At 30.7% G+C, this 10,172-nt stretch overlaps 1 protein-coding gene across 1 annotated transcript; it reads right to left on the bottom strand.

Annotated features, from left to right (window-relative positions):
• Window positions 1-2,947: 2,947 nt before the first annotated feature.
• On the bottom strand, window positions 2,948-6,749 carry LOC145618632 (short-chain dehydrogenase reductase 2a-like). Its single transcript, XM_081673405.1, has 2 exons — window positions 6,661-6,749; window positions 2,948-3,755 (listed from the first exon to the last, which is right to left on the bottom strand). Exons 1-2 carry the CDS (start codon window positions 6,747-6,749, stop codon window positions 2,948-2,950), a joined length of 897 nt encoding a protein of 298 aa, XP_081529531.1.
• Window positions 6,750-10,172: the final 3,423 nt, after the last annotated feature.

Raw genomic sequence — 10,172 nt, 5'->3', positions numbered from 1 at the left:
TAAACTTAACTTATCTTTGTACACGGTTTTTAAGTAAATCAAACTTGAAGAAAATCCTTTCCGAAAAATAAGATAGAAAGATTTAGTTAAAAAGCATAATATCTTTTTAACAAACTGATTTAAAGAAATAAACATTTAAAGAAAATCTTTTTCGAATTCTTTCTTTTATCTTTTCCGATTTTAATATATTTGCCAATTAAGCTAATTTGCCACGCTTCTAATAGATTTCATGCATATCCTACTTAACATATTTAACAATGAATCTAGAAGATAAAATCTTAACTAAGTCATTGCTGCGCTGCGCTTCTGTACAGGTAGGTTTACTTGGGCTCCACGCTTACTAAGTTCCACCAAAGATCTTAGCCAGCCATCTTCAAGTTCCTGTGAGGGAACTCTTCTTCTATTTCGAATAACCTTCTTGAATAAAGAACTCTTCAAGTCTTCTTAGTTTCAGTTACTTCTTCCATCTCCAAGATCAATTTCACCTAAACTAAGCAAACACTTGAAAAACCTTTATTAAATGAGTTTGTTGTAGTTTTAAGTTCCTCATCATCAAAACCTTTAAACATCAACATGCATGTATACAAAATGAGTGGCATAAAGGGATGACACAACACATATCTTCAAATCTTCAATGAAAATATTAGTCAAACATAGACCATAAACATATGCCAACAACTTTGATTTCATGCTCTTTTATAAAGGCTACTTATTTCTCACAAATAATATATAATTAATTTGTATCAATGTTAAACTTATTTTTCATGGAGTGCCTGTGTTATACACAAAGTCCAAATTTACCAACACTGTCTAGAGTGTCTTCAAACTCTCTACCAAGAAAATTTGGACGCATCAGAAATTGGTCTAAATGCCTTGAAAAAGTTGTTCGTTGTATGAGTACTGCTCATATTGTGCTCACTGGCATTTTTGTGTTCTTTCGTTTGTTAGATTCAATATACATTCAAAAGTTTATTCCTAAGATACGCTTGATGAGGACACCACAATAATGTTGACTTACTTTTTCTAGATTAATGCATCGATTTAATCAACAAACCTGTCATTTTATAGGATCATTACCATATTTTAAATGTGTATTGGTGACTATTATAAAACATTGATAATTTACAAATATACATTGTGATTTGATTAATCTAATCTAATAACACTAAATAAGAAAAGTTAGTTAAGTGATCAGATAGTATGAAATGAATTACAGAGATTAAGAAAACTCCCAAAAACTTTTACGTATGGAGTATGATCAAGTACTCTAAGCTAGCTTAGCGCAAGCATATATGTTTATGCATGCTGATATGTCTAGTTTATGTAGTATTTTACCCCCATCCCTTGGTCATTATTAGTAGTGTTTTTGGCTCTTTAGAGCCACTTTTATTACTAATATGTGTTTTCTAGTGTTTTTGTAGTTTTGGTTGAGTTTTGTAGGGAATTGCACCTTTGGAGTACTTTCCCGGGATTTTATGGAGCAACTACGAGCATTGGAGGAGCACGGCCATCTTTCGTAGCCCAAGATCGGTTAGAGTAATCAAACCGGTGAATAAGGGCTCGACTTGTGTGAAGACGAGGCATTTGGACCGAATGATTAAAGCCCCAAAGTGATATTTGGTTTGGGCCAAGTTACGAGCCTAAACGAAGAGTCCAAGCGGCCCAAGGGTGTCCGCCCGATGGTCTGCCCGGTGGTCCGCCCGATGGCGCGCCCGATCGGGCAAAGAAGACTTATATCGCAACAGCCCTTCGCCCGATCAAAAAGGCGCGCCCGGTCGGGCGCGTGTCTCTGATAGATCTTTTAAGCATCGTTTAGTTTGTTTTAGTTTAGGATTCTTGCTTATTATAAATATGTTCGTTAAGCAAGTTTAGGATTCTTTTACACTTCCTTATTCTCTCTTTACTATTGTAATTCTTTCTCTTAGACTTTCTCTTTTTACTTAAGCTTATTTTCTCTCTCTACACTTTATACTTTGTTCTTTACTCAACTCTTTATTCTGATTACTTTGGTAACGATTTCTTTTCTCTTAATCTCAGTTATTTATTTTATTCCTTCTATCATGTTTTATTTTGTTGCTTTGATTAGTTTAGATTTAATTATGTGTGAGTAGTTCTTTTTCTAGGGTTTATGGGGATCCATAACTAATATGAAGGGGTAATTTATTGTTGTTAATTATCAATGCTATATTAATTTCCTATTGATTGATTTAATGCTCTGTGACTAGATTAGGCCTGATCTTTTATGCATGAGTTTGACAATATTGATTCGAGATTCGAGAGATGAGAATTGATGTTTAGGTCTAGTTTCAATAGGCAGGTTAATCTATAAATGGTTAAGTCGAGATTCGAGAGATGAGATTTAATACCGGTAGATTAATTCTGTGATTGTAATACGTGGCGAAAGCCCTTTATTATCTGGTTAATTGATGCATTAATGATTGGTTATTATGTTTTACCCTGAAATATTATTTATTGGTGAACCTATGCCCTAGGTCTTTAATTCATTGATTCCTCTTATTTTATTCTCCCTACTTATATTCTTCATAGTATAATCTTTAAATCACAACAAATTGTTACTAATAATTTAGATTGCTATTAATTAATTAGGAATAGAAAGACTAGTTTCCCTGTGGATTCGACCCTACTTCCCTATCTACTTTAGTTAGAGGACTTAGGTAATTACTTTTGATTAGGTGATACGACTTTAGCCTGTCACATGCATACATTTTTCTTCACTTACAACCGATATAAAACTGAAAGGAAAAAAAAAACTACAATATGAGGTAAATGACAAATTCACGACTCAAATAGAGAAACTTCTTCTTACCAAGAAACGCACTTTATTATTAATTAATGAAAACTATGACCCAATTGGACTATAAAGTTACATCCAATAATGTTTAATTTTGTTTAGTTTTAAGACACTAAAGAAAAAAATACTTGTATATTACAAGCCAATACAATTTCTTGAGGTAGTAAAACCTCCATCTATAACAAGGTTATGACCACTTATATACTTGGACTCGTCACTAGCTAAGAAGAGTGCAGCCTCAGCAACATCTTGAGCCTTAAGTGTTGCACCCTTCAAATTAGCCAACCCTTTAACCATCTCTTCCACTTGTTGCACCCTTGACATGTCGTCGACGTGCTCTTCTTCCTCGTCATTATTATGCCATGCATTAATTAGCATGGATGTTGCTACACCAAAAGGGGAGATAGAATTTACCCTAATCCCATACTTTCCAAGTTCCGATGATGCATTCTTTGTTAGACCTACAATTGCGTGCTTTGAGGCTGTGTAGGAATGAGGTCCACACCCACCAAGGACCCCAGCTACACTAGAGGTTGAGATAATGCAACCACTTTTCCTAGGGACCATGGCCCTAGCGGCGTATTTAGTCCCTAGGGCCATGCCTTTTACATTTACACTCATAATTTTATCGAATTCATCACCATCGAAATCCATAATGCTCTTGACTTTTTGTTGGCCTAAGATTGCGGCATTGTTGAAGAAGATATCTAGCTTGTTGTAGAGTGCTATTGTGTTCTTGACCAACTTTTCGACGTCTTCTTCTTGACTAACATCACAATGGATGTAGGTCACGGTAGGGGATAACGAGTCGGCTATGGCCATGCCTTGGGTGTCCAATATATCGGCTATGATTACCGTAGCACCATGGCTTGCGAAGAGTCTCACAACTGTTTCTCTGATACCTCCTGCTCCTCCTGTGACAATTGCAACTTTTCCTTCCAACCTATACTTTAAAAACTAGAAACTATAATGAATGCCAAAAAAAAAAAAAAAAAAAATAAATAAAACCTTTATATGAGATTAATTAAATCTTATAACATCATTTTGATTGCTTCAAAATAAAAAATTAAAAAATAAAATAAACATTATTTTGATACACGAGATAATTGGGATTTGGACGGACTTGTTGTTGTAAATGAGCGTCTGAGCGATATCACACATCTGATTATATACGTATCAGTGACTTGTTATATCATTAAAAGATGACTTAGGGCTTGTTCTCATTGACTGATCGAACTCAGCTGAACTAAACTGAACTGAATTGAACTGAAATGAAATGAATATTTTATAAGAGAAGGAAATTAGGAGTTGAGCTGAAGTGAACTGAACTGAACTTCAACGTATGAGAACAAACCCTTAGTTAATATGAGTAAATGTAATTAGAGGTAATTTGGAGAAAAAAAAAAGGTATGTACGAGTATATACTACAGTACTTTATTTATAAAATGTTTTACATGTGCTTGATATAAAGTTTTCTCTTTTTTCCCCCTTCAGGCTTGACTGGCTTGTAGCCAAATGGATAGTCACATCACATATCACAAGCCCAATCTAAATTCTTTAAATATCCACGTAAAACATAGCACTCGTACTAAAAAGTCTAAAACAATGATCTATCCATTATTATTGCGTAATATATATATAGAGCTTATTTTCTTTTATACCATGATTTTCATTAGTGGTCAATGCCAGATGACAAGTTATTATTAAAGCAATGAAATAAATCATGCATGCAGTTGGCAATTCGGCAAATACTGTTTAAATTTCTGCGATTTCGGCGTGTAATGGCTAGCCTTGTTTAATTTACATCAAATACTCAAATTAGAAGATTTGCTAATCGTGCTATAATTTCTGTCACTATTAGTTGACTTGACTTTATTTTTTCTGGCATATTTTTTTTTTCTCCCAGATTTATTAATCCGATATGTGTGAGGTAAACACTTTAACAATGAGGGATTGAGGGGGAAGGACAGAAGATTATGCACAAAAAAATGTCTCTTACGAGAATTGAACTTTAAATTTAGCATTAAATGGTGTGATATTTCCCACTAGACATTAGTACGAAGATACAATTATAAATTATTAAAGGAAGTCTTTATAGGTAAATATGTAAAAAACTCAATCCTCAACGACTTAATAGATATAATTTATTTAAACCACAATCATGCTTAAAATGTATAGTTAGGAAAACATTACATGCTATATTATTGGAATTATAATGTAGGAAAATTGACGTGAATAACCCTAACTTATATTATATGAAATTAGTTCTAATCTTCAAATATATGAATTAAGATTATTCTTTGTTGAATTTTTTATTAATAGAAGAAAAAAATTAATATCAAACTACAAACAAAGATCTAGATCAATTGTAATTTCTTGCAAATAGTCTAAGGGTCTGTTCATATTTACTTAATTTCAGTTCAGTTTCAATCAGCTTAGTTCAGCTCTAATCAGTTCAGTTCAGTTCAGCTCCTAATTTCCCTCTCTCATAAAATATTCATTTCAGCTCAGTTCAGTTCAGTTCAGCTCCAATCAGTTCAGTTCAGCTCAATAAATATGAACAAGCCCTAAATTAGAATTTTTTTTTTATTCACTTTAATTATTTTATGGACATCAAAAAAATTATTCCATCTAACACATAATAAATGAAAAGATTTTAAAATAATATACATCTCTTAGCCCTATCCTAAAGCTTATAAGAAAATGATGGGAAGAATTCAAATTAAGAAAAAAAAAAACCTTGTATGAACCTAGTTCACAAGAATAATATAGTGGACCTGAGGTGTATACATGCCAAACAACATTATATTAACAAAGCGACTTTAATTTTAATATTTTGATCACCCTGTTTTTAACAAAGCGACATTTATTTCAATACAATAGAGGCTAGAGTATATATAACAAAGCATGCTTCAACAATAGAACCTAGATTTAAAAGCCAACACGTGCCCTAATGGGAAAATTAAAATATTTAATCAAAGTTCAATAATTTTTTAACATTTTTAAAATTATATATAGTGTTGCCCTAAATTAGTAAAATGAAATTGCCTAATTTTCTCTTACTTAAATTTCTATGAACCTGGTTAGGGGTGTCCATTATTCGGACTCCGGTCCGAAATCCAGTCCAAATAAGTTATTCGGATTGGACTTTTTTTAATTTGGATTGGATTTGTATTCAAATTTTTTTAGTCCAAAAAGTCCAATCCAGTCCAAATAGTCCGAATTTATAAATATATGTATATAAAAAATAAATAATAATAATAATAATGATGATAATAATAATAATAATAATTTCTTGTAAATTGATTGACTTTGTAGATTTTTTGATATTTTTATAATAATAATAATAATAATAATAATAATAAAAAAACCTCAACCCATATAACATTAATTAGTAAGCCCAAATCCCCTTATTACAATTTAAAGTTTGTTTTGTTTATTGGAGTTATGATATTTATGAATTTCTTAGGAATTTTTTTTATTATTATTAATTTGGATTGGATCGGACTGGATTCAGACTATGAGATTTTAATTTGGATTGGATTGGATTTTGAATACTTTGGATTTGGATTTGGACTATAAAATGAGAGTCCAAATATATTTTTGATTGGATTGGACTAGGCTTCAGTTTAATCCAAAGTCCGAACGGACACCCCTAAACCTGGTGTCAAAAAGATTAATCATATAAACCTACCTCTTTGAAATAAAGTAAAATTAATGTATGCATGGGACTTACTTAGCAAAATTTTAAACACCAAAATCGTAATTTATGTAAAATCATAAGTAATAATAAATGTCTTAGAAAACATATTCATGCTCTTAAATTTAATTTTAAAGACAAAGCGTACCTTTTAATGGGAAGAGAGGTGCTTCCCATATCTTGATGAACGGCATTTGGTTGAAGTGTCTCTTCGAATGCTGATTGATGAACTGGCATCTTGATTATTATTGATATGCAACAAATAATGTATGGGAATTTTTATATTTTTTCTTTGTGTGTTTTAATGGAGGATAGAAAATGTTTTGATTGGGGAGGATAGAAAATGTTCAAGCAAAACAGATAATATTGCTTTATATATATAGGAATATAGGATACAGAAAGTTTGGTGTATTTGTAGATTTTATTATATAATTCATTGTATACAGCCATACAGGATTTTATTTTTTTGAAGTAATACAGCCATACAGGATAGAATATCAGAATATGCAATCATGTTTGATTTTCTTTTTTTTTTTTTTAAGAATCTTATTGATATTTTTTTTTTCTTTAAATGAATATCATGTATGATACATCAAAAAAATAAAATAAAAAATTAAAAATCATGTATGATACTCACACTATGAGATTGTGATATTTAACATTTTAGCTACTCTTGAGTCTTGACTTCTTGAGATACGTACTTATCAATAAGAAGAAAAACTTACGTCAAATCAATTTCATTAACTGAAATTAATTAAGGGTCTATTCACTTCAGCTTAATTTTAGTTCAGTTCAACTTTTAATTCCTTCTCTCATGAAATATTCATTTTAGCTCTATTCAGTTCGGTTCAGTTTAGTTCATCAGCTCAATTTAGTAAATGTGAACAAACCCTAAGTAGATGATCAACAAGGTTTAGTTGATTAAATCTTTGAGGGGTTGATACTTAAATCTAGGATCACCTACCCATCTCCACACCATCTCTTGTGACACTCTCATTATATTACTCCATCCGTGTTTTAATAAGTGTTACAGTTTGACTTTTTTTACTATTCACATAATGACTTTGACTTGATTATTTTACTAATATATAAAAAAAAAACAAATGTTATAGTTTATGACATTGTTGGATTTGTTACAACGTATACTTTCATATTATAAAATTTCCTATGATTTTACTAACATATAAATAGATAAATTAATGGTCAAAGTTGTGTCTCGGCATGGGTGTTTGGTCAAACTGTAACACCTATTAAAACACGGAGAGAGTATAAAAAATAAAAATAAATAAAATTTGAGATTTAGAGATCCGACTAGTTGTGCAAGAACTTGATCAATAAAAACTGTCCAAAGCGATATAAATTGGTATTTTTCAAATATTTGTATTTTTAAAAGAAATTTTATAATGTCATGGCAAAAGAGAAATTAAAAAATTTTAAAAAATATATTGAAAGTGTAATATAAAATAGCTTATAATATTAAAATCTATGTTCTTATATGTGGTAAGGGTTACTTCGTTAGTGTGATAGGATAATTATTTGGTAATGTTATTTCGTCAGTGTCATAAAGGTTACTCATCAGTGTATAAGGATTACTCAGTATTACAGGACTTACTCGATTAGTGTTATAGAAGTTACTTTGGTTCTTATAATAAGCACTGAAAACCTCTCATACAAAAAAAAACAACGAAATACTCCGATTTGTGCGTAGGAGAAGAGCGAGTCTTTAACACTATATTTTTCCTACAAAGTAAGGGTATATGTAGGCGTATAGCTATGACATAACAATATACTTTCATAGTTTCACAATTATGGTATCATAATTTGATGTGTTGAAATTTGTGGTACATGCATGTCACACTATCTACTTCACAATTATTTGAAGGATTAGAATGCATAAACACTAGACTAAGAATTGTACGTGTATTTGTACGAAGAATTTATTATTTCTAGTCAAGTCAAATTTGGTAGAGATAAAAGTCTAAAATACAACAAATTCCGTAATCTATAAACGTCATTGACTCGAATAGTTACTTTTAAACCCATATTAAAATTCAACTTAATAATTTAATAAAGGTTTTTTAGGAGAATCATATCAAATGATATCAGAAGTGGGATATGCTTGTAGTGGAAGATAGTATCTATTTAAATCCGGGATCTGACGAAAAAACCTTAATTACTCATACAAATATTTCTAATTATTAATTGCTTCTATTTGGTTGGATAATGATTATTTGGTTGGTTTTTAAGATTTGGTAGATGTTGTTTGAGGTGTGTTAATGATAGTTTATTGGATGGTCAAAGAATGGTTTTTAGTTTATGAAAAAAAATGTGACAAATGATATAGTGTACTCTACTTGTGTCAATATCCAAACATCTATTTCGAATACGTTCATATAAAATAAATGTTCTGATTTGATTTATTTTTTTGTCTAATCTGATGAATTAGTTAGACTAATGTTGACTGGAGTTTAGGTTTACTTAACTAAGGCCCTGTTTGATTCACCTTAATTTTGCTGAACTGAAATTATTTTTACTGATTTTCTATTATAATTCTTCTTTAAGAAAACTGAATTTTACTGAACTGAACTTAATTTTATTAAACTGAAATTATTTTTACTGAACTGAAATTAATTTTACTGAACTGAACTTATTTTTACTAAACTGAAATTATTTTTACTTAATATTATTATTTTTAAGGTGAAGAGAACAGGGCCTAAATATAATTAGCAATAAGTCATGAAAATTAAAATTTCTGATTTGAATATTTTTGTTTTAATATAATTTTGTCTATATAAGTAATAGGTCTCTATAAAAAGTTGAAGAGAACAAGTCATAAGTTCTCTTTCTACCATTAATAATTTAAGGGCTTGTTCTCATACGTTGAAATTCAGTTCAGTTCAGTTCAGTTGAGTTCAACTCAGTTCAGTTCAGTTTAGTTCAGTTCAATTTAGTTCAGCTCCTAATTTCCTTCTCTTATAAAATATTCAGTTCAGTTCAGTTCGGCTGAGTTCAGTCAATGAGAACAGGCCCTACTACATCAATTTAGGGCATGTTCTCATACGTTGAAATTCAGTTCAGTTCAGTTCAGCTCCTAATTTCCTTCTCTTATAAAATATTCATTTCAGTTCAGTTCACCTTAGTTAAGTTCAGTTCAGTTTAATTCAGCTGAGTTCGGTCAATGAGAACAGACCCTTAGTCGACATAAAGTTGTAAATACTCTAGAAAGATATGGTAAAATGTGTAGTGTAGAGTATTTGAAAAATTAGATATGATGTACTTGAATAAAACAGAATAAAAATGAAGAAGGAAACCCTTATGCAAGATTATTTTTACATTTATTTTTATTTTCTTTTTATAACATCGAGATTTTGCAATGTGACTAAGGGCCTGTTCTCATTGATTGAACTCAGCTGAATTAAACTGAACTCAGCTGAACTGAACTGAACTGAACTGAGCTTAACAGAACTGAACTGAACTGAGCTGAACTGAACTGAACTGAATTTCAACGTAAGAGAACAGGCCCTAAGAACTATGTAAAGTACATCACTAGCTATCAATCTATCATCGTATGTAAGATCCTTACTTTAGTTACTTCTTCGATTTCAAAACAAATGTTATAATTTGAGCTTCTGCACTATTTATATGTAATTCTTTTTTACC

This window comes from Chenopodium album, chromosome 26, assembly GCF_948465745.1.
Source record: "Chenopodium album chromosome 26, dcCheAlbu1.1, whole genome shotgun sequence".
Classification (NCBI taxonomy): domain Eukaryota; kingdom Viridiplantae; phylum Streptophyta; class Magnoliopsida; order Caryophyllales; family Amaranthaceae; genus Chenopodium; species Chenopodium album.
The sequence above is the reverse complement of the archived record's forward strand: the minus strand, read 5'-3'. Positions and strand labels throughout refer to the sequence as shown.